The sequence below is a fragment of the Corapipo altera genome, unplaced genomic scaffold, assembly GCF_003945725.1.
Source record: "Corapipo altera isolate COAL_440 unplaced genomic scaffold, ASM394572v1 2b, whole genome shotgun sequence".
In the NCBI taxonomy this organism is placed as follows: Eukaryota; Metazoa; Chordata; class Aves; order Passeriformes; family Pipridae; genus Corapipo; species Corapipo altera.
This window is the reverse complement of record NW_020884874.1, coordinates 17,944,264-17,968,939: the sequence shown is the minus strand read 5'-3', so window position 1 is coordinate 17,968,939 and position 24,676 is coordinate 17,944,264. Positions and strand designations below refer to the sequence as shown.

At 35.8% G+C, this 24,676-nt stretch overlaps 1 protein-coding gene across 2 annotated transcripts in view; it reads right to left on the bottom strand.

The window, feature by feature from the left end:
* The window catches only part of LAMA2 (laminin subunit alpha 2), a 275,987-nt gene that overhangs the window by 84,966 nt on the left and 166,345 nt on the right, over window positions 1–24,676 (bottom strand). For both annotated transcript variants that reach the window (XM_027632844.1, XM_027632852.1), the window contains 8 exons: window positions 22,002–22,119; window positions 18,760–18,894; window positions 17,986–18,110; window positions 14,223–14,309; window positions 13,158–13,351; window positions 6,457–6,599; window positions 5,837–5,935; window positions 1,152–1,263 (listed from right to left, as the gene is read on the bottom strand). In XM_027632844.1, the coding sequence (XP_027488645.1) occupies window positions 1,152–1,263; window positions 5,837–5,935; window positions 6,457–6,599; window positions 13,158–13,351; window positions 14,223–14,309; window positions 17,986–18,110; window positions 18,760–18,894; window positions 22,002–22,119 (1,013 nt within the window). The remainder of the gene's footprint in view (window positions 1–1,151; window positions 1,264–5,836; window positions 5,936–6,456; window positions 6,600–13,157; window positions 13,352–14,222; window positions 14,310–17,985; window positions 18,111–18,759; window positions 18,895–22,001; window positions 22,120–24,676) is intronic.

The window sequence follows — 24,676 nt, the reverse complement described above, 5'->3', positions numbered from 1 at the left end:
CTACTTCTAAGATACTGCATAAATTTATTTCACCGCCTCAATGCTTTCTAACTCTGTATTTCCTACTGTTAATACTGCTCGAGGAAATTTTTGTTTAGTTACAAATACTGAGCATAAACTTTGTTGAGTAAAAGAATTGATTTTGCTTTTGTAATTCCAAATTCATCTTGAAATATGAGGAGCAAGGGTTTTTTGTTTAAAAAAAATTATTAAAACTTGTTCACTTTTTCTTGTTGCTTTTTCCACATTTTTTTCATGTCAAAGCTACAAGTCCTAAAGATACCCTAAATTACTGTTCAGTTTAGCTCCAGGGCATGTATGGTTATGTGTTACATGAAAGGCAATATAAAATGTATTTTATAGCACTTGGACAAAAGTGAAAGCTTTCCCTTCCAATGAAATGGGCCCTCAGAAGCATAGCTACTGAAATCAGTACTGTAGTGAAACTTTTAAGGAGGAAAGAACTGATAAGTATTTTTCAAAGAAAAAAACCTGCCTATAATTGCCAATTATTTTCATATTTTTCAGCCATTATCATATTTAATAGCTTCCCAAAGGTCTTGCTTCTCAAAGCCATCGGCAATACTTTTTCTCTTAAATATTTACTGCAGTGTAAGTGCAGTGGATCAGTCTGTGGAAGAGAGAGAGCTGGCTTGGCTCCATGCCACTGCTTAGGTAGGGTTAAGAGTCACTTGCAAATACCAAGCAGCAGATGTTCCTTAACAGGAAGTAGTAGTGCATTTTTGAAGTAATGTTGGGGAATTAAGATGAAGTGTTAATGTACCAAGTGCTAAAATTACATCAAATTTCTTTACCAATACATATTTTTGACTGCTTTGAAAATAAACAAAAGCTAAGCCCCGTTAGTTACTTCATCATAATAGCTCTTCAAATGACTGCAAATATCCTGAAGAAACATACTCAGTATTCTGTGTCTTTGTTCATATTTACTAATACCCTAACTGTTTATACAAAATGCATATACAGATTTGAAAAAAATTCTGAAGATAGTTTACTGCATTTTCTTCACTTGACATTTAAAGCACATGACATTTCTCAGTGAATAAAATCTTCCTCATTGTCTCTGACCCTCTTCCACCATCCTCCAGTTTTTCCCGAGAAACAACCAGCAATATTTCTTTTTCCAATACCTTCAGTAGCTTGGAGAATGCCTTTGACAAACTGTCCAAGAGATTTCGCTCTGTCATTAGTCCTCTCAGCATCCTGCCTGGTCTGCTCACCATCTGCTGTCACCTTGGTAGCCTGGTGATCCAAATTCAGGAGAAATATAATTAATGAACAGGACAGGGGTGTACTATGTGATATTCCTAATGGTTGAATCTATATACAAAACTTTCCTCAGGCCAGAGGCAATCAACGAATTATTGATCAGATGCATGGGAAATTACATGCTCTGTTCAAGAACACAAATTTTATTACCTTTTCCTTTAAATGGAAATTGAAAGGCTTTTATTTTAGGTTCCTAGAAACCCACATGCGTGCAAAGCACACAAAGGGAGACAGGATGAAATTATCCACTGAATTTGCTTAAAGAAATGTTGTTTGGAACCTTTTAATAGATTCTTCAGGGAATATTTTCCATAGTTCCACAACTGTGTACTTTTCGACTGACAAAGTGCAGCAGGTACCATGACCTCTTTTCTTCTTCCCTGGAGTTGTTCTCAAAGAGACAGTCCATGACAACAAGCAAGAAGAACTTTAAATCAATACATTAATTAAAACAAAAAAATAGGAGAAAAAAAATAATAGTTTTTTTCAGCTCTAATGCTTGAAGGTGCTTGTTTACTGGGGTGCTCAGTAAAATTTTAGCTGTGTGTAACTAAATGCTTTATAATTTTATTGCATCACAGCAGCAGCAGGAAGACATACATCTGCTGCAGACCTGAGAAAAAATGCTGAGGAAAGGAGTCATCTTAAGACATCCTACTTAGCTCTCAAGGTCTCAATTTACAAAAGGGACCCACTTTTATTATAAAGAAGCTGACCATTTCAAGCAACAAAGTTTGTGGAACTGTACTGTAAAGCAAGCAGGCAAACAAACAAACAAACAATCCCCCAACCAACCAACCAACAAACAAAAACCCCCAACACCCTAGGTTTTTTCTTTGGGGATTGCCTTCCCAAGAAACAACTTGAAGTAGGGCATTATGCTCTCTTCTGTCTCTGTGAAATGGCTAGAAGGTCAATTTTTCAAAATTGAGCTTAGGTTTTCCCTGACTTGAACTGCACAAAATATTTCTCTGCTACCACAACACTGCCCCTCTCCCCCCTCTCCATTTCAGTAATAATCTAAGAGAAATAGTAGCACTTAAACACATTTATTTTTGCCTGATTAGCTTCTAGATGGAAACCTCAAGATACATCAGGACATCTGGGTTTCTGAAAGGAAATCCCTGGGATTATCATACCACTTACAATTTTGGGCTACATCAGAGTAGTTACACTGAAAGCAATTTATATGAAAATGGTTCAGGTAAATAGAATATACAAGAAGAGTTAAGAAGCAATGCAGACCAGGGAAAGTTTGTTCTACTTCATCCCTACCTCAGTAGAAAAACATGTATTTTTATACTTATACAGCTTTAATCATACAATTGATTACTTCCTCTAAGATTTACAACCCCCTTTTATCTGCCTGGATACAGAACTAAAATACTCTCCCAGTGAGCTGTAAGAGGCAACGGGATAGGAAAAAGGCAAAAATTCAAAACAGTCTTGATGGACCACTGCTCTAACACTGCTTGGCATTTCTGATGAAATTTAATTCTTCATGTAACTGAGAATACCTTATTATTTATTGTCAAATCCTCCACAAGCAGCCTTTTATTCTTTGGGTTTTATTTGCTTGGAATATTCACATTGAATTTTATTATATTTTATAACATCTTTAAGTCCTTTGCTACAAATGGCATTTTATAACTTACATATACCTTTCTTAGGTTTGATTACTTTTTCCACAATCATGTTAATTCAAATTGGCCACTTTAACCTCTCTATTTATGACTGAATAGCATGTACTACATTTTTGTGCAAATTAATCTGTCATTGAACAATTTTCATTTCCTTTCAGTGACAATTCTCCTTAGTACTTAAATCCCATTCAGGTCCACTGAAGGCTTTCTGCATTTTGACATAATTTGCTTTGTTGAAAAATAACCTTTCACTTCGTTATCTGGTCTAGCTTTAACTCCAGAACCAAATTAAATGGTGAAAATCCTTCACACTGTACCTAGCCATTCCATGGTTAATTAAATGTTTTCATTTGTTAATAAGGTCCCATTAATTTTCTATATATTCAATTTACTACAATTCACCATTTCTATATGGTCAGTTTTCAGCATCTTCTAACAGTTTAAACAGGTATGATAAACTCTTTCTGAGGGAGCAATAAGGGTCAGGCAGACTGGACCCAGAGAACGGGTTTGGAATGAATCTTCGAGAAGTCTGGACAAATGTAAGACTTTTTGGCATAAAGGAGATTCCTAGCATGGAAATACAGTAAAGAAAGTATGAAAATGCTTAGGTGATGTCCACAGCTTATACTTAGTGATGGAAGTTTTATGGAAAGCCTTGTCCCAGCCTGGAGTAAACACCGAGCAACTTAAACTATTAGCAAGTATTAGCAACTATACACACATTCTTGGTTTGGTTTTGTTTCTATGTTTATTTAATCTGAGGTCTTAAGATAAAAGAAACTCCTCTGGATGGCATCTGGAGGGGTGCCTTATAGGAATTTCTCCAGCTAATGAGCTGCAGACCACATAAAGAGGAGTAAACACAGAACTCACTGTACAGATGGAAGTTCTTGACTCTCCCTCCAAATGCTTCCAGATATGGCAAACTAAGTTGCCTCTGCTACTGATTTCATAAATATTCAAGTTTGAGAAATTCGGTGGTATGGGAAAAATGTAAAAGTTTACAAAGACAAAAGAAGCATTTCAATCAAGATGAGTGATTCTGATCCCTGCCCTTCGTGAGGGCTCTGAAGGTACCCATTAGAAGGGAAGTGGGGGTTTTGATGAAATGCAGTGAACTGAAGTCTTGGGTCTGCCCCTGGTGCTGGATGTGGGAGTATGCATGTGTACATGTGAATGCAATCAGTGTGAAAAAGATGTAAAGATCTTCTATATGGCAAAGTAAATGAAGAACAATGTGAAAAAAGGAAAAGGAATGCTGCGCTGAAGTAAGAGATCATTGGTTGAAAAGCTACCACAAGGAAGCAAAATCCCCAAAGGTTTTGTAGTGACTTAATATTATTGGTTTCTATATTTTATCTTAAAATAGTTAGATTTTTTTTTTCATGGAAATAGTCTCCTCACCAATCCTCATCAACCTTTTTCCTCATCACTACTGGTTTCACTTTGAAAATTCAGTGAGCTTGCAAATCAGATACAGGGAAAAATTTTGGTATCTATGGTTATACTATGTAGTCCAAGTGTAGTCAGAAATGGACTTGAACATACTACATCAGGACTCACACTTCTTTCTGGAATATTATCCCTATTTACAAACATAGAAAGATAAAGGTAGGACCTGCCACCTGTTGCCAGTCCCTAAATTAAAAAAAAAACAAAACAAAACAAACTACTCCAATCCAACTAACAACTCTCTGTAAGGATAACTGGAAATCATAAGGCTTCTTAGTCATTGCAACCATGGTGATAATGTGGCCACTACAATAACTCCCTTAAGATTGATATATTTTGGCTTCCAAGAGTAGTCTACAGAAGGTCAGAATTTGCAATATTATTTTAGTTCATCTCTATGGGGGCAATTGGAAAAGCATATTAAAAAGAGCAACTTTACAAGTGGAATAAAATTATCTTAGCCTAAGACTGAGAAATCTTAATAGAAGAAATATAATCTCACGTGCTTGTAGGGCTAACATAAGTTAAAAATCAGCTAGACTTAAAACTACCACAGTTATTTCTGGCAGAAAAGTAAAAGATCAAAGAGAAGTGGAAAAGCAAGCTTTCTCACAAAGAGAGTATGTATAGATAGATACTTGTGTATGCACGTGTGTGTGCATGTGCAGACATACAAATACAGGACTACACATGCAAGCACACTACAGATGCTTTCTTACCCAATACTCGTTCAAAATTGAGTAAAATTCACCCAAAGAAAGAGTTTCTCTGAGAATTTTAGATCTGTAAGCCATGTACAATTTAAAGACATGATGCTAAAACTGTACGGAGTTTATGTAATTCTCCGAGGTGAATGTTCATCACTACAGTACTCCACATCTTTCTTATTTGGCTCTTTCAACTCACAAAGATGACTTTTGACAGTCCCTCACACCAATGTACCTTGGACAGCTGTAGTTGTATTGAGGCTGATTCATTTCCTATTTTTTTCTCCACTAGGTGGCACAATTTATTTTCTAAGACTGTCTTTAAAGACCAAAATAAGGTCTGTGTGAAATAAAACTTTTGTAATAGTGTACATAAGACAACTATTAAAATCCAGAAGACTAACTATCCTCATAAATAAAATCTAGAAAATTTAACTTAGATATTTAAAACTAAACTTATGTACCTCTTTAGTGTCGGCTTTTCCAGATAAGCTCATTCTTGAATGCTCCATATGGGCAGATAAAGCATTCTTACCTTATTATGAAGTTTTGTAGAAAATATGTCTCAATGTATTGGCCCACAAAAAGAGGTTGTTAAAGGACTTGCTGCAATTTCAAATACTGAGAGTGAGAAGGACTTATAATTCATCTATTCATTCATGTTTAATTCATACTCAGAAGATTCCTGTCATTATGCAGCCTTAACCAAACCCACAGACCCCAATGTGATCACAGACTTACTCTTGTCAGTAGTTCATCCATTTCTGTCACCAGAGTATCCAGATTTTCTCGTGCTAGCTGAAGAAATCTCTCTGGAGCTCGCTGAGGGGAAAGTAAATGCTGTTGGGAAAAAGATGGGAGAGTGAAAAATCCATATTTAATAAATTTTGGTGCTTTCAAATATTGTAGAGAAGAAGCATAAAACATTTCCTTTTCACTACAGTATGCAATCCCTTTTGTCATTGACTTTTGTGTCACATTCATCCAACAGACTTTTCTCAGGAATCTTGACAACTTTACATAGTTTAGTGGGGAACTTGTAAGTATGGTAGGGAACATACAGTATATAAAACACATAACCACTTTATGGACCACCAGCATAAAAACCATTTTATTTGTATAAACATTGCTTTTTCTGTGCTTGCAGTATAATTCCTTGAACATACGTACAGAAATTACTGCTGCAAGATAAATTATTGAAGTAAGTAAAAATAAATACTTATAAACCAAAGCAAGTCTGAAGTAATTAAATCTTGAATTTTTCTTCTTCCTTGAATCTACTCAGTCTGTATGTTTGAACAGATTTAAGTACAGTTGTACTGAAGCCCGGTTATTTCTGTATGTGAATACTACGAACATACCTTTAATTCCTGCGTCATGTTCTCAAAACCATGTAACATTTTATATGGAGCAGGCAGTGGACCACTAAGGTTAACACTCAGTATCATCTGGTTTAGCTGATCCAGGTCATTGAGAAGGAGTCCTGTGCATTTATCATCACAAGCTGGGGGAAGAACAACCAAAGCTTATTTTTCCCGCTAAACATTTAAGACATATGTTTGAGTTAGAAATTATATGGCACACATACAATTCTGTGAGAGGTAACACTAATTTCAGATAATTTACTCCAAAAGTGTAGAGTGAGAAAAAATGGAAACAACAACTAGGGAATAGGAAAGGCGTTATTGCTTAGGACTTGGTAATGGGACAGTTTAATATAAAACACAAAGAGCAAAATTGAAAGGCTTACCTCACAAAAAAAAAAGGAAATCATTTATGTTGTCCATATGGACTGGTCAATATAATATTAAATTAGATAAGCAATTTGGATGAAGTTTGAGAAAAGTGGACAGACAATTTGGAAAATCTAAGGAGCACTGTAAGAAACACAGTATGTTTATGAATTTGAACGTAAGAAAAAACCTAAAAAAATCTTCCAATTTACATATTTCATATAACAGCACGGCCAAGCATGCTAAACTTGTAATGCAGACAGTTGAAAGCATACAGGTAAAAATATTGATAGTTTTCTTTTAAAAATTGCTTTTCCCTACCTCTTTTCACTAACCAGCTTATAAGATTTTCATGTATGCTTCCTTTCTTGCAAATATCCTTCAGCAAGAAAAATACTGGTCTGTGCTGCATATATCAAAAGAAGTTTGCATTTGTCTTCCCCTTGCTTTTGATTAATTATCACAAGAAATTCTCATCCTGTATCATTTATTCTGCAGACAGGAAAATTCTTCATCCTTTAGAACAGGGTTGTGGGAATACCTGTTTCCCTGCATAAAGACTCTGTGCAGAACTGACAAACCTAAACATCTCAGGAGATGAAGCAAACTGTGAAACAACAAATTCACTGGTGATGTTAAGAGATGTGGAGGGTTGTACCTAAAATTTTACAACTGTGTCATTATTTATTTAAAAAACAAATACGCAGCTTAATGGCTATAAAAAGCCCTCCACTAAGCAGCATGTATGCTTTTGTAGAAAAGAGAAGTAGTTTTCAAAAGAGAATTACTCCCTCCCCCGAAATCTATGCTTCACGTATATTAAATATTTTCTGTTCTTTGAAGTTTTCAGTTACCTAAATATAGTTCTTATTCAGCAGGCTGACTGCTCAATATAGCAAAGAGTCAAGTCAAACACAGAGGGGCAAAAACCCCAAAACTAGTTTAATACACCATGAAACTCCTGTGATGACTGAAAAGGAGACAAGGTAGATGCTGGTTTAGTGCAATAAGGTGCAATTAGAAGTGGGTACAGAAAAGTAGATACTACTGTTATTTTAAGACTTCCTTTTGCATTTTCATTGCTTCCATTTGCAGACTTCTTCTTCCTTTTTCACAGTATTTTGTTACATAAGCTGAATTGCACTAGAACCGCGGTCTATAACTGTGGGTATGATATATTCTGATTTATGCTTCTCCATGGAATTTAACCCCCCATGCCCACCCCTCAACTCATTAACATCCCAGTTCTTGTCATCTGTGTGTTTGCCTTTAGAAGTCTGAGAGAATTAAAGGAAAAGCAAGTTTTATAGCCAACAATGTTTCAAATAACAAATATTTGTTCTGTAGCTGATCAAGAAAGTAAGGAAACCTGATAATCATTTTGCAGGATGAAAGAAACCAATCTCGGACCTGAAAAGGATTGGTCTTTATTGTTTGGGTTTTGCTGTGAGTTTTCTTCTGCTACATTGTTTCACTGAAAGAACACGTTAATCTATTCCCCTGGAAAATTTTCTTAGTGGGTGGGAATAATATGCTAAAAATTTGCTATGTGGTAAAGACAAACTCAATTCACATCAATAAGAGAAAAACTAGCAGCTCATGAAGAGAAAAAGTATTCTCAATGAGTAAAAAATCATTAAGTGAGGATTCAGTATAAATTAACACCTCTTGCACAATAATCGGGTTGAAAAGAGGAACTGCATCAAGTGAGACCACAGCTGAGCAGATGAGACAGGACTAAGCTATTCCAATATGCAGTCTGAAATGTACTGTAGCTATGGGAAATACTTGAAGAGCGTGATTATATTTTCGAAGACTAAATACTTCTGTGTCTATCTATAAAGCTGTCAGGATAAATTTGTACCTAATATTAACAAATGCAGCACTAAATTCAGAACATTATAACAGTGCAAGCATGTAAGAGGCAAATCATGCAATCAATATTACAATAGTCCAGCAAGCAATTAATGCAAATTACTGCATTTTCCATTTTCATCACACTTTTCCATGCAAAATAACTCCTCTAAGGATTTTGACCTACCTCTTATGAGAAGCATCTCCAAAGTATGCATGCAAAAGAAGTTCTTTTAAGCTTATGGACATTAACCATTTATTCCATCATACAAAGAGCAGATAATGTACAATAAAGGAAACACATGTCTGAGTCACAATTGAGTGATAATCACTCCTCCAGTTGAGTGATTATATGACACAATTTTGCTTTAATACATTCATTGCTGTTAAGATTCAGAAGACTGTGTTATGACTAGGTAATTTTTGGTCTAAGAGTAACCATGCAATCTCTGATAGGATGTGGTATCCTATGATAGTCAATGACTCTTCAGTATTAGTTTCCTGTTGCTTCACAACAAAGTGTTGGACTATTGTTAGCTCATTAGTCTGTTAGCTATTACCTCATTTTTCCCATTTTGGCACTAGTCTCATACCAAATAAAAAATAGCCTTCCTGTTCCCCCAAAAACAGAACCCCCCCCACAGAGTTTAAAGTTTTAGCTTCCTTACCACTGCTACTGGTTTGAGGTAGCTTACATGATCAATATGACTCCAAAATATAGGAAAATTCAGATCCAGATCTGGGTCTAAAGCACCTAGTCAGGTTTATTTCTGATTTTGCTAATTTAGAAATCCTCATTTGCTGGTTCCAATACATACCACTGGTCCTAATACATCAGTACTAGTTGAGTTTAAAGAATGCTTGAGCTGGGTGAAAGGCACTGGTGTGTGGTTCTGAACTCCACAGGAACTCACGTATCACAAACATGGTGTTACACACAGGACCTTTCTTTTCAGCTCACTCTGTAAAGGCTCATAAGAAGAAGCTCCTAGCTCCTGCTGAATTAAGCAATGTGTAGGAGCTAGGAGAGGCTTCTCTTCACGGATTCTTCAAGATCTGCTTCTGACAGAGGTAGCATCTCTGCCTAGTTCTGACTTTGGAGGGGCTGATATCATGGAGCTATTCACTGTTTTGAAGTGAAAACCTTGATTCTGCCAGGACTGGTGGCAAGTGTGCTAGACCTGGTATTAAAGGAATCTCATTATATAATTTTCTCCTTTTACCAGTATTGAATATTTAAATTCATAAAGATGAAAGTTTTTTGACTGCAGCATGGCTTAAAGTCCTTTTATTCCCCCCCCCCAATAAGATTGAGTTAAAGAAAAACTGCTAACAATTAACTATCTGTTTGATCTGCCTGTGTCGTGATTGCTTCCTGTTCGGTCACATCAACTGCTTTACATTCAGGCTTTTGCTTGACCCCAAAGAACATTTGTGACAGATGCATACGTCCACAGAAAGATTTTGTAGTTTGTGTTGCAACAGATCTCAAAATATGGAAGACCATTTTTTTGAAGTCTCCATTGTAGTTATGAGAGATACCCTGAAAGCATTCAGAAGGTGAGTTCTGACTTGCCACATAAGATATAGAACCATATAACAATAAAGTCTTGAAGTTCTCACTAGGATTGTTTTGTTCCCTAAATACGGCACAGTAGCAATCACAGTCACTGTTCCAATAACATTGCGATTTAGGTTTTCTCATTTTATGTACTACAAACTTTACAATTGAAGCAGAATGTCAAAAGGTATAATAAAAAATACACAAGGGAATTACTATATCTAAGAAAATGCATGATTGCTACAGGCTTGATTCAAAATCTTAGAAAAGATTTGGGAAAACTTTTGTAATATTTGACAGTATACAAGGATTCTGGCAGCATTATTAAAATTAGTTTGCAGCCATCACTATTTTTTTTTTAATTGGCAACTGACTGTTTCAAAAGAGAAGGGAAAGTGAGCCTACAAAGTGGATTCCTTGAGTCCAACAAGGAAGTATTGATCAACAGAGTATTATGAATATCTGCACAGGACAACATAGATGGTCACTTTAGCTGGCCAAATAATCCAGCTACTGCACTAATACCAAAAAAAAAAAAAAAAAAAGAAAGAAAAAAATTAGAAAAAAAAAAATTTTAGAGTTTAATTAAAAAAAATTACATTTTTTATGATGTGTAGTAGACCAGACTCTTGTATTACTTATTTTAAAAAAATCTACTTTTTGGATATAATTTTTTATTCCCTGATGGCATCCTAGAGAAAACAACATTGTTCTGTTCTAAGAATATAACGGGAAGAGAATGCTCTCTGTGCCAAGAACCTGTAATTATCTTACCGTTGTTATTCATCAGTAAGCAAACTCTTCCCCTTTGTACAGTGGTTTTTGAAAAATATATTCACTTTCTATTTTACCAGTAGCTTTCTAAAATATAATATTATAACACAGCATTGAAAAGTGGCATGCACTAAGCAACTGAAAAATTAAGTGTTATGATAAAAGCCAATAAGAACTTGGTAAAACAGATTTTCAGCTATATCAGAAATAGATCATTTTAGTGAACATGCATGCTTTCTTGCTTTTTTCCCCCCATCTTTTCACTGCAAATCTTCACTTAAAAATCTTTAGAATATTTGTGATAAGGGCTATGTTAATAGATAAATGTTATACTTAAAAAACAATGTATTACAATATTTTGGCTAAAATTTCTCTCTAATTTGATTTAAATATGCATTATTTGGTTTTCAGGTCATATGGTGTGGTGACCTTTTATAGAATTTGCCACAAAATTTGTTATAGTTACTCTTTGTTAAATATTCAAAATCAAATTTCACTTTCCTAAATATGAGCTATAATATACTTACACTGGACAGCTTAATCACATTATGTCTTATATTATTTACAACTACACCTTTTCAAACATGGGTTCCTGTATTTACATCTATATTCTTTAAGTTAGACTACTTTACCACCTAACTAGGGGTTCCTCAAATTTCTAATAGGTACAATGCTATTGCAGTAGCTGAAATGGGACCACAAAAGAGCAAAAGCAGATACATGCATACGACTCATTTTAAATATTGAAGGCAAATGGGATTCTGCTCTTGGCATTAATTTTCTGTATATTAAGAGTACTATTACTGTTAAGGTTTCATTACAACTATAGTCAGAAGGGAATTTACTGAGTATTTTGCAATTGGCTGATATATGAAAGTAAAAATATATTGTATACAGGACCCAATTCTCAGCTGCATTAAATTCAGATTGGAACAGCTCAATGTTCTGAGAGTAAGGAAGGAAAGCTTCAAGGTTCCCCCAAAAGGTGTTTCTAATGGTTCTTTGACAGCACAGTGACTACTAAAGCACATTAACGGCTGCAGTAATGAATCCCTATCAATAGCTGCACTTTGAAGCCTGTGACATACTAGGTAGTGCTAACCATGGGCAAATTCCCACTCCTTTGTCTGCCACAGCCCCTGTATCCATCACAGGCTACAAGGGGTTATTTTCTGCTATGTCAGCGGTATGGCACTGCATTAGCAAAGGTACATTTGGAGTAATATGGGAGTCAAGGAACCTTTAAACAAAGGGAAAATCATTTGACAAGACTAAATAGGCATAAAGTGTCTAATGAAATATTTAATTGTAGTTTCTGCAATTTATGACAGGGATATTATTGAAATGGTATCAGTAGTAGCAGCTTAGTTCCTGTGATAGGGGAGATTTAAAGCACCTCCCACATGTTCCTATAGGTGGTTCCTATCTTTATGACTAAAGAAAAGAAATCTTCTCATTTGATCCACATTTTTACCAGTCAAAGGAAATGTCCATATGCACGTTATGGACTGTTTTTATGGTGAAAACTGACTGCCTAGTTAAAGCAAAAATGTCACTATAGATAGCAATCCAAACAATAATACAAGATAAGACACTTTGTATCAAAATTGAGCGTAGGACAAAGATACCAATACTGTAAATATAAACTGGTGTTTTAGGCTACTAGTTTTCTGTTTTAAACTAAGGAACTTCTTTGCTCCTGGACATGTTGCACTATCATTCTTTGCATCTTTAAATTTCAATGGGTGGTTGTTGAACCAACACCATAAAGTAAACTTTGGTAAAACTCTGTGTATGACTCATGGCATAGAGTATTGCAATTGCTGGTTAAACATTTAGGACAACACAAAAAAATTCACTAAGAGCAACAACAGTGACAAACTTTAGCAAAACTTAACAAATCCAAAAAGAAATCCTTCAAAATTTTGTTGTCAATTAACAATGAGCATATTAAAAAGTATTGGGAGTTTTCCTAACATCTCGAGGCTTGTAAAAAAAAGACCAGATGCCAAAGTAGTAAGAAACCTGGCAATTATTTTCAAAGACACCCACAAAAGTCATTGTTAAACAAGCAGGTTTGGATTTCTGAAACATGACAAACACAATCAAATGTTATCCAAAATTACATTAGTATACGTACAAATGCATCTCATGCCATCACGCACATGCCGATGTTCGCAGCCAGCACACTTCCACCCTGTGAATCCAGGCTTGCAAGTGCAGTGCCCAGTGACAGCGTCACAGGGGACAGGCAGAGAACCATATGGATCACACTCACATTCCTGGCAGGAGCCTCCTGGAATTTGTGGGTTTCCTGTGTAGCCAGAAGAACATCTAGACATTGCAAATACAAAACAAGATTTGGGCAGCTGAGATGCAGTGCACCACAATGAATACTTGGCAATATTGTAAACAAAATTTATATGGACATTCATGAACCACTGAAAAAAGATCTTAGGTGTTTCATGACTTAGGGATAAATATTGCAAACTGTCCAACAAACTGATATTAACTTCTGATGAGGACATGGAACAGTCTGGGTGGAGCGGATATGCAAAAGCGATTCCATACCTTCAACAGTTTTCAGTTAAACTTCTATTACACCACAAAAAAACCCCCAAATTTCTCCATTATCAATATTTGGCCTATAGACCTAGCCATTTGTATTTGGCATTAGAAGTGAAATCTCCTAGCAGACAATTTTGATAATTTTGATCATCTCAATGTTGCTATGGATAGGACAACAAACAGCTGTTGTTTGGGTTATTAATTTGCAACTTGGCAGTAATATGTTAATATGCAACTTTCTTTCACAGTCAGTGCCCACAAGGACACAACAGTCACTAGAGCAAAAGGCATGAGTGACATCAAGATACACTCTTTGCATGGCATCTAATTTTAGATAAATTTTGTATTTTTCGATTTAACTTCAGAGGCCCATAGGAAAAAAACCCTCACAAATCAAAAAGTAAGATTAGGACAGTATTGGTCATGCCAATAGCACTGACTATCAATTTACAGTAAGTGTACATAAAACTTGCCTATATTGGCTGAGTTTTAAAAACATGTAAAGAGGAAATAACTTATCCCAAGCGTGTATTTAAACATTAGTAAATACATGTTTGTAGTATCAAAAATCATTTGCCTCCTTCATGCCTATTCTGCATTTCTTTGTCCCTCTTTTCTCTTTTCCCATTCATCCTACCTTTGACAGTATTGGCCTTCATATCCAGGTGGGCATGCAGTACACCGGTAATCACCAGGTCCTTCAGCAACACAAGTAGGGCTAAAACTAAAACAAAAGGAAATAAAGAATTTTTTCCACTCTATTGCATCATTTCACTTCAGTCAGCTGTGCAGAAGGGCCCATGGTAAACTCCACTCAATATAAATGGCAGCATTTTCTTGTCTGCTTATAAAAACCTGTAGGAGATCCCTCTTTTCTATTAAGAATTTTGCAAATGCCTTGGACAATTTGGACAAATGCTCTAAGGACTGTATCAGAGGGGATGGAGTCAGCAACATCCCATGCTGTAGGCTTGTGCAATTGAATGGTGCTGTCGCTCACTGTGATCAAGAAGCACTGGGAAGAATGTGAAATCAAAGATTAAGAAACTGAGCTAACAAACATCCAGCCTTTCCAGATGGATTTATTTTTAGTTCAAATGAAAGGAGATAAACTAGGAAGTATTTACTCAAAGTTAAGATAAAAAGAGGGAAAAAGGAACAAAAATCATAGCTGTGTGAATCTTTCAAAAAGGCAGCATCAGATAATCTTCTCAAGGAGATATTGAAGAGAAAAAAATATTCTACAGACTAAAAAAGCCTAAAAGCTATCTCCTTCATGGTCAGGGAGGGGTCTTATTCTAATCATAGAAGACACTAGATTATCTTTACTAAGTCATTTTGCTAGTCTGTACCTATGGGGATTGTGCAAAGTAGCATTTTGTTGGAATATATGTATTAAGTGTATGCAAAGGCAGTTAAAACAATAAAAAGGGTAGGTAGGGAAAGAGAAAGAGAACTAAATATTAAGATGGTGCAAAACTGTAAAACTCTTCCAGCTCTTTGTAGAAGAAGAACCAGAAAGGCACAGAGGTGGCTAGTGGTGAGCCCAGAGCTCCTTCTTGGTACAGTACAGTCAGCATCCTACTCTAACTTGCTTATAATGCATTAAATCAATAGTGCTTGAATAAGTACATAAAATATGCCTTTGCAAAAAATGTAAACAAATCGATCTATTACTCACAGCCTTATTATCCAACACATTTTCAACTCTATAAAAATAGATCCATGCTAGGAAAAATTCATTCTTTCTGTTCTTTTTTTTTTTTTTTTTCCCCTAGTTTATCATGTTTGAAGCTGACTGCTGATTGTACAGGAGTATAAACACAGTATTTAAAACTTTAGTGGAGTTTTATACAATTTCATAAATAAAAATAATTGCACTATACTTTTCTTAAATACTATCATGTCAGTCATGACATAGTAAGCTAACGAGATAGCTCATTAGCTATCTGTATTTCATGTAGATTACGATTAATTGACTACCATAGAATAGCTGTTGGTAGAGTTTTTTCCTTAATAGTATCTTGAAGAGCTTGAACTGATGTGCAAAAGATGCAAATCCAAGGTGTGGTACTATTAGTTTCCACCTAATACTGTAGTTTTATGGAATGGACCTATCCCACTCTATCCATCAACAAGTTAGGCATGTAGTCTAATCCAGCTGTTCAGGCATCGTCTATCAGCACTGGAAAGTGGAGATGCACAGACATGCTTATACACTCATTTGAAACATCTCCTTCCCTGCCCTCTCTCCAATGGTGTTTTCCTTCAGTTTTCACTTGGGCGAGATGTACAGTAGTCTGTCCCCGCAATTACTATACAGCTACTAAAGTTGTTGATGGTTGCAGCTAACAGAAATCTCTTCCGTGACATCTAGAGACTTCTGAGTTAAGCTCTATAAAACACAAACAGTTCTGTTTCTGGACATGCTTCAGATCTGACTCCTAAGAAATTGGATGACCATATCATGATTAAGTGTATTTTTTAAATTCAAACTATGTGTTATTCTCTTATCTCCTATGAAGGTTATGAAACAAAAGAGTTTACTTCTACATGAGCCTGACACAAAAGGCTGTGACAACATCCATGGCCATGAAGGCTGTATGGCTGCATGAGGTATGGGCACTTTGCTTGCTCTTCATCAGACAGTTCAGCAATTTAAGTGTGCCCCCAGGACACTTTAAGGGAGCTTATTAAAAAAGGTGGAAAGCAACATTGTACGTGGGCAGATAGTGTTGAGACAATGGGAAATGGTTTTAAACTAAAAGGGAGGAGATGTAATTAAGTGTTAGGAGGACATTCTTTACTCAGAGGGTGGTGAATGAACTGGCTGCCCAGACAAATGGTGGATGCCCCAATCTCTTGAAGTGGTCAAGGCCAGGATGGATGGGGCTTTGAGCAACTTGGTCTAGTGGAAGGGGGCCCTGCCTATGGCAGGGGGGTTGGAGCTGGATCTTTAAGATCCCTTCCAACCCAAACCATCCTATGATTCTGTGACACGTGCACTACCCAGGGTCCACACATTTTTCACCTGTAGAGCACTTCAGCAACACCCACTTCCTGTGTTTTATGTTAGCTTTTAGATAAGATACAGAAATGATCTCTGGGGCACAGTGTGGAGAATATGTCTAAATTCTTGTAGCAGGGTGCCATAACCACTCATGTGAAAAGCCCTCATCATTTTCTGAACTGACACACGTATTTCTGGGCAACAAAAGATTCCTAAACCCCAGAAAAAAAATAGGATGGGATATTTTCAGCACTTCATACTGTCAGTTAGTAACAGAAAAAGTTCATTCCAGTCTATTTGCTGATTTACAAAGCTGAAAGGCTTGGTTGATCTTGTTCTTTGCAACTTGAATGTCCTTTTTCATACTAATAGGTAGAACATATAATCAAGTTGTAACACCAAACACTCATGAAATGGGTACAACTTAGAAAAACTTGCATTTAAGACCGCATTATAACTTCCTCAGACAAAGGTTATTTCTTTAAATACCTGAGATTTTAAAGTATTCTTAAAAACTCTTTCTGTGGATGAATGATCATGATGTCTTTAGCTAGTAATGTTTAAGAAAGGATTTCCCTCCTTCAAAATAAACCTGAGACCAATTCAAAGTGATAAAATGAAGAAGTAAGAAGAAAAAAATCCCCAAAATCTCAGCTATACTACTGAAATACTCACTAAAGTATCCTAAAGGCCAGACAAAGCACAGAAAAATGGTTTTATGGAACACTTCCAGCTTTTCAAAAGAACAATCATGAAACACAAACCTTTTCAGAGCAGTATTATAGTAGGATGCCAAATATCATTAAGAGCTTCTCAACAAAACGAGAAACAAATCTCAAGTGCTAAAATATCATCTGTTGGGAACACATGCAGAAGAACCACAGAAAGCCTCATTAGCATAAAGCAACCAATAAAATTTATGCTGCAATAACTATATTGCTTTTAAATTATTCTATCTTTCACAAATTGCCTAAAACTCATGTAACATTAAATAAGGAATCAATAAATTCCATAGTGGAGTAAGAAAGGCACTGTAACACATTTATACCAACATAAAACATGAGCATAAGACTTTTTGCAGCTCCCTTGTGGCTATATTGTACTTGAATTCTGCTCTAGCTTCATTTATGAGAATACCTTTATAACACACATTCATTATCTTGAGTATTACATTTTCTAGCACTTATTAATTTATTCATCACAAATTAGCAAGGGAGCAATTTCCCACTTTTAAAAGGAGATCAATTAGCAAAAGTAGATAAGAAATTTTTAGTATAGCTTTCATGATGCAATTTTCCTGTAGCCATCTGAAAAAAAGGACACAGTGAGCCCAGAACAAAGCTTTGGCTTGCTGGAAAGGTAATTCTGCATCTTAAGTTTAGTTACTCACTTGTTACTAGAAATGGATAGGGGACAAGCACAAGGCTGGCAGTCATCCGGAGAGCCTTGGACAGTGCCATAAAATCCTGGTGCACATCTCTCACAGTGGTGACCAGCAGTATTGTGCTGACAATTCTGCAGAGGAAGGAGACAGAATGAAAGCTGTATTTGATAATTACAAGAAAGCAGACAAAATTTTGTTCCTAGCCTCAGGGATTCAAACTTACTTCAATACGTAATTTGTCTCTTCCTGATATGATTCTCAGTGGGAATGCTTGCTTTAAGCATCTATCAAATGCCTGCTGAGTAATATGTGGGCTTAAAAGAAAAAAGAATAGAGGTCTGCAGCTAGCCAGATGTATCCTACAGAATTTCTTATCCCATTCATCCTTTCTTCATTCCTTTGTTCCAGCCATTGAAGAACAAGAAATAATTAAAATTCAATCTTACTGTATCAAGTCACATGTATTACTGCCTACAAGTGCAGCATTGTGCTTACTGTACATCACATGGTACATTGCTTCTTCAGTTTGCAGGTGTATAGTTTTTCTTTTTACACAAATAGTAATTCAGGGGGGAAAAGGCACTGCTTAATCTGAAATTTAGAAAATCAGAGTGGAAAACTTTAAAAGTTTGCTTTTATAAACCTCTCTGAACTTTGACACTTAAGCTATTTAAAAAAAAATTAGATTAAAATATCATCCTCTGTCTTTTTAGACCATTTATACAACTTATGAATTTTACATTACGATTAAGCTGGTGCTTAAGTTCAGAAGCATAATACCTGACAAATTGATGTTTCAGAGTCACACATAGTACTGTGTCCATGACACTGACATACAACACAGGTGCCCAAGGACTGAGCAGATGTCCTTCCCACAGGTGGAGATGGAAGCCTGTAAAATCCTGGAGAGCATGACTGCAATAAAAAAAGATGCAGAAGAAAACAGATCATTACAGAGTGGACTGGGTAGGGGAGCATTGCAAGCTCATCTTTCCAATCACCAGTTTTTACAAGCTGTGAAAAGAACCTGACAGGTTTCCAGCTGTGTTACAAACAATATACAGTACTTTACAGATAACAAGAGCCAACCCTAATTGGACACAGGGCTGAAAAATCCCAGGAGCACTCCACTGGCACCAGGCTTTTACCCTACAGCTTGAGAGATCTTTCATTCAGATGCACAACATCCTTCTGTTCTCACTGTGCACTACCTTCATTTCTTCAGAAAAAGGTTTGTTTTCAAAATAATTTTTTTTGCATGGATTGTGGAGAGTAAGCATGATGATTCTGTTTCCTTCATCCTTGCTAAGTTTTTCAGGTTTGACAAGCTAGTATCTGCCTACAGACTACCTGATGGATAACAAGCAAAAGCCAAATGACAATAAACAAGAATATGGCTGCATGGCTGCATTATTTATAGCTATATAATTTAAAGACCATAAAAGTACAGAATTCAAAATGTTAAAGGTTTTCCATGTCTTGAGACTATCAGCCCCAAACCAAGTTTATCAATCTCTCTCTCCTCTACCACAGCTTGGCAATAAAATTCTGAGAACAAAATTACTAGCAAATTACTAGCAAAGCTGACACATGCAAAATCAAACACTTGATCTTTATTTCAGGCTTATTACTCAATTCTATGAAAGTTGCTACATAGCTCTCAGAAAGCATACAGCTATGGCTGCACAAAAACACAAACAGGAACATTTTGACAGCTGAGACCATTAGGAGTAAGAACCTACAGAGAAGTCACTTGTCCCATGTATAAATCCCACCACCTATTGGTGCCAGGAGCCTGTGAAGGCTGTCTGATGAGGTAATTTCCTACTGTTGACCACAATTTCTGCTTTTTGGAGAGAATGGGAATAGTACACTTTTCACACAGCAATAAAATGGATGCAAAATAAAACAAAGGAGAATCTGGAGTAAGTAACTTTTCGTGACAAAAAGCGGAATCCTTCAGAGAAGCACTAGCTGACATACTAGATTTATTCACACACCGCCACTCTGACAGTTTTATAATTATTGCCAAAACCTCCAGGTGCCTAAGTTATGGAAAAAGCATAAACACAATTATTTTCTTTAGAATCACAAAGAAAGAAATCTAACTCACTTCTGCTTTTCCCCTTTTATTTCGACTTAGACTACATTAAGTTCCCTGAAGCATAGAAACAGTCTATCTGCTTTTTCATGGTTTGTGAGGAATTCTAATTTAGATAAATAATCCCAAATGAAAGTAATTCTGTTTCTTACTACAATTTCCAGGGTTTTTTCTCCCTCTCTATCCCCACAAGAGTCCTTGTCCAAACATGGTACAAAACATAGCTTTACAAGTTCTGAGTGACTTTAAAATCAAGGTATAAATATATGGTACATCCTCAAACAAAACTAATATCTATTTGGTTTTTTTCTGATGTCATTAACACTCTTCTCACCTATCTTGATCATAGCATTTCTCAGATGAAATGAGACACAGACAAAAGATAAAGTAGACTACATTTTTAATTACTAGTTTGGAAGTTTTTCAGAAGTAGCCATAAGGAAAACTCTTACCACTGCTTTTTCAGCATACAAACAGATTAAAGAAAAAAAAAAGGGGAGGGGAGATATAAATGTCACTTCTAATAAAAAATGCTATGCACATGGTCTTCAAAATACAATTATACAGATAGAGCATATACCCTGTTAGCATTTGCTTAAAAAATGCCAGGGTATCAGATGCTTTTTTTTCCTTCTAAAATGAAATAAACCTTCACAGAACACACCATAACCTTCACTGAGCACACTAAAAATAAACTAAGTTATGAGCATGTGAAGATCACACAATTAAGCATGAAGTATGAAGGTTGCAATTGAGACATTTATTGCAGCCCCTGGTGGGTGTGAATTAAAATAAAGTTCTAATTACATTATCATATATTTTTCTTCAAAAATTCAATTTGCAGCAGTAATTTAAAAAAAAAAATCTGTAGTTATAAATGTTGGAGCCGATTAATTTCTCATCATTTACACAAATTCAGGTGTATGCTCTTACCGAAACAGTGTGTAAAGAAAAATACTTCACTTGCTTCCTTCCATATATTTCCTATGAACTCACAGTTCCTGTTGACTCATTTGCTGCATAACACAATTCTGCATAATGTCTGAAGGGAGCAGAGTTCTTACAGATAACAAGGCATCATTCCCTTGATTTATTTACTTCAATTTTTTTCCCACTGCTAGTTTGGGGGAACCTTTACAAGATCCCCATTTAGTCAGGGTGTCCGAGGTATTTGCAGAATACTCGAGGTGTTGCTCCTGCTACCTCTACCTAGCAATTGCAGCCAATACATTTGGAATTGCTAGTGCTGCTTAAAAATGAAAACATGGTGTTTTGCACACAGAAAGACTGGAAGTCTCATCCTCCAGAGACGGACAGTCAAAAATATTAACTTCTATTCTGCAGCCAATGCAGAACATCTTAAACACTTTCTCTGGTATCTATCATAAAATACATTTTGCAATAATGTAAGTCAGCTGATTTTCTATAAAACTTGGGTACTTTTGAAATATGTTGTCATCCGTATGAAAATATGTACATAAGTAAAAAAATAAATATGGTGCATGTACAAGGCACACTGAGCTCACCGAGTTGAACAGCATCTTCTCCCAGCATTCAATGAGTTAGAAATTATTATTGCAATGGTATTATACCCTTATCTGTTCAAAAAGGCTTGATCTGTCAGCCTTGATCTGCCAGTCACACAATTCAGCCTCAGAGATGCTGTCCTATTAGAACTCACTTTCCTTTATACTAAGTATTTGAGTCATCACCATGGTTTCAGTAGCATATTTGCCTACAGCAAAAAAAAAAAAAAAAGTGCCTAAATTCCTTGTGAGAGAAATACCTGAGAGAGTAAGTAATTAAGAGAGAGTTGTTGCCAGTTAAATGAATTCACACTCTAATTACTTTTCACATGTTACCAATGAATGGACAAGCGAAGGTACAAAGACTTTTACTGGGAGTTAGGTTAGTACTGTACCTCACAAGACAAACCAGAATAACCCAATGGGCAGTCACATTTCTCTATCAGGTAAGCCTGAGGAGTCATCCCAGACACAGTGCCACCTTCAGCAACTTCCAGCATGATCTCAGAAATCCTGAAAAAGAGGAGTAAATATCTCTAATGAGATTAGTCAAGCACTAACTCAAACCCAGCTAGTTCATAGCTAGCATGGGAGAAAACAGTCTTATTTGGCTGTTTGTAGGATTCTTGATCTATAGGAGACAACACTGGTTTTTGCATCTGCTAAGGAAACTACAAAGTTAACACCACCTCTGGTCTCATTTTCCATCTTAAGCAATAGTATAACTAACTAGCTCTCCAGCTTGATTCTATTTCTTTTTTTTAATCTCTTTTCAGGCAAACTACTAACAAAACTTCATATCTGATTCTTCATTTGGAGGGACTCATTAAGAAACTGAAGTTACATACTAAATGCAGTTCCAATTCATGACTCTCAGGGGTACGGCAATAAAATTGTTCACTAAATGAGCTTGTAATGAGGCAACTATTTAAAAAATAAAATAAAATCTATCCTCAGCAACTAAAGCAACCTAACAAGCTGTAAAACAGACTTCAAAGATATTAGACATTTGCCTTTTTAGCAGGAATTTTAAGATCTATAGCCAGATATCCTTTTTTTTTTCCTTTAGGATTATTTAGACCTATAAAAAACAATTCAAAGCAAACATGAAATCCTACTACAGAAACATCTTCTAGTATCAGAAATGGATATGTTTCTAACATTTTAACTTTCTAAGCATTTGTTCGATTGTATAAATAATAATATCCTCGCCTCCCAACCACTCCTTGTCTTTCCAGCATGAATACTGTCCTGAAAAATAGGGTTCAGTACACATAGACAAAGGTAACTAATATAACATCTAACGAAATACACTTAATCCTAATGCACCCCAATGCTGTACTTTCAGCTTACTTCTTTATTTTGGGGGTTTGTTAGTTTGTTCAAATGAATGCTATGATCTGGAACACCTATTGCCTCTGAGAAATGAAAAGGGCAGAACAGTGTAAATTTTAAAGCTTCAAATATAATGCCAACATAAGATAAAATGTCAAAGATCATCTGACTAACTAGCTGAATAAATGTCAATAATGCAGCTAGAGTCTATTCATTAAGTGTCTGAGCACAGGGCTAATGGAGAGGAGCTCACAGAACTGCTCATCTCCTTCTTATGCTTACAGTCTGTTCATCTACTCCCAAATCTTGATTACTGAGTGACTCAGTGACGCTCTTCTGCTCATTGGCATATAGGCGCCAATGTCAGGAGATGAATATAGGAAAAGCAAATGCCCACCACTGAACTAGATGAGAGTTTTGTGATTGAGCTTACATGACTAGACCCATACTTCTTGATACCTTGTGTCAAAATAAAAATCCCAAATCAATATAGTATCTGTGCTATCTTGTTATTACCTAAAGAAAGGGGTTCAGTGGAGCAGGGAAACTAAACAAAAAAAAAACCCTCAAGAAAACAAAGCCAGGTCAAAACAGAAGACTGAAAATAAAGACAGCAAAACCATTCAGATCTGATATGTCGATGTAAGTTTACATTGAAATGTCTGTACATTTAACGGTGGGGGAAAATGAGATCTGCTCCTCCATGAAGGCTGAGGCAAGGCTGAGAAACTGTTTACTGTCAAAAAGCTGTATTTACATAACAATACATTCTAGGACCACAAACCTACCTGTTGTTTGTGTGAAAATGTTACTTAAGGAAGGTCTGGTTTGGCTGATTTTTGGAAACTGTCTGTGTATTAGATAGCAGTCAAACAACTGTTATCTGATCACTGTCAGAAATATTGAAATAATTCCCAGTCAAATTGAAAGCATACTTCCAATACAAATGAATTTATTATCACAGCCCAGCTGCAAATCAAAATCTAATAAAAGCAATGTTTCCATTTAGAGTGGTGAATGTGAAAATGAGGGCAACAAAATGAACAATACTGGAGAGAAATGTTTGGGTTTGGATTCTGAGCAGAAACCTCTAAATCACTATCAGTGCTGCAGCTTTGAAGCTGTAACATTAGCATTGCTGCTAAACTCTATAGCTAATACAGTGCTAACACTAGAACTAAGCTATTTTTATGTTTCCTTTGCTGCTGCTACTTTGACTTCTTATTTTAAAATGTTTTTTTCTGGTATTTATCACTTACCTGCAGTTTTTAAACTTTGCAATTGAAATTAAAGCACTATTAAAAAACTAAAAAAATATAAAACCACTTCATATATATATTTTCCTCCTCCCATCCACAGTTCCTTTTGCTTTATTCTTTCCTACTATGCATCAGGTAGAAAGAGAAGTTTTACTAGTTTACTACAAGTTTCCTTATTTGGAAAGCGCAACACATTCTATTTAAACAAATGTTATATGTCACTTAATTCAAACATATATTTAAATTTGAGCATAAATATTGTCCTTTAGAGGGTCTCAGCTTATTTTTAATAAAAGCCTTCAATTGTCATGCAAGCTAATATTCCACTAACATTTAAAAACATTCTGGGGCATTTATTTTTAGTCTTTTCTAAAACTTTCACTGAAATTGTTCAAACTACTAACTTGAAAAAAATAATAATGTGTTCATGCTATATTCTGCCTAAAGTCTCAGATGATGTGGTAAATGCTTTGTAA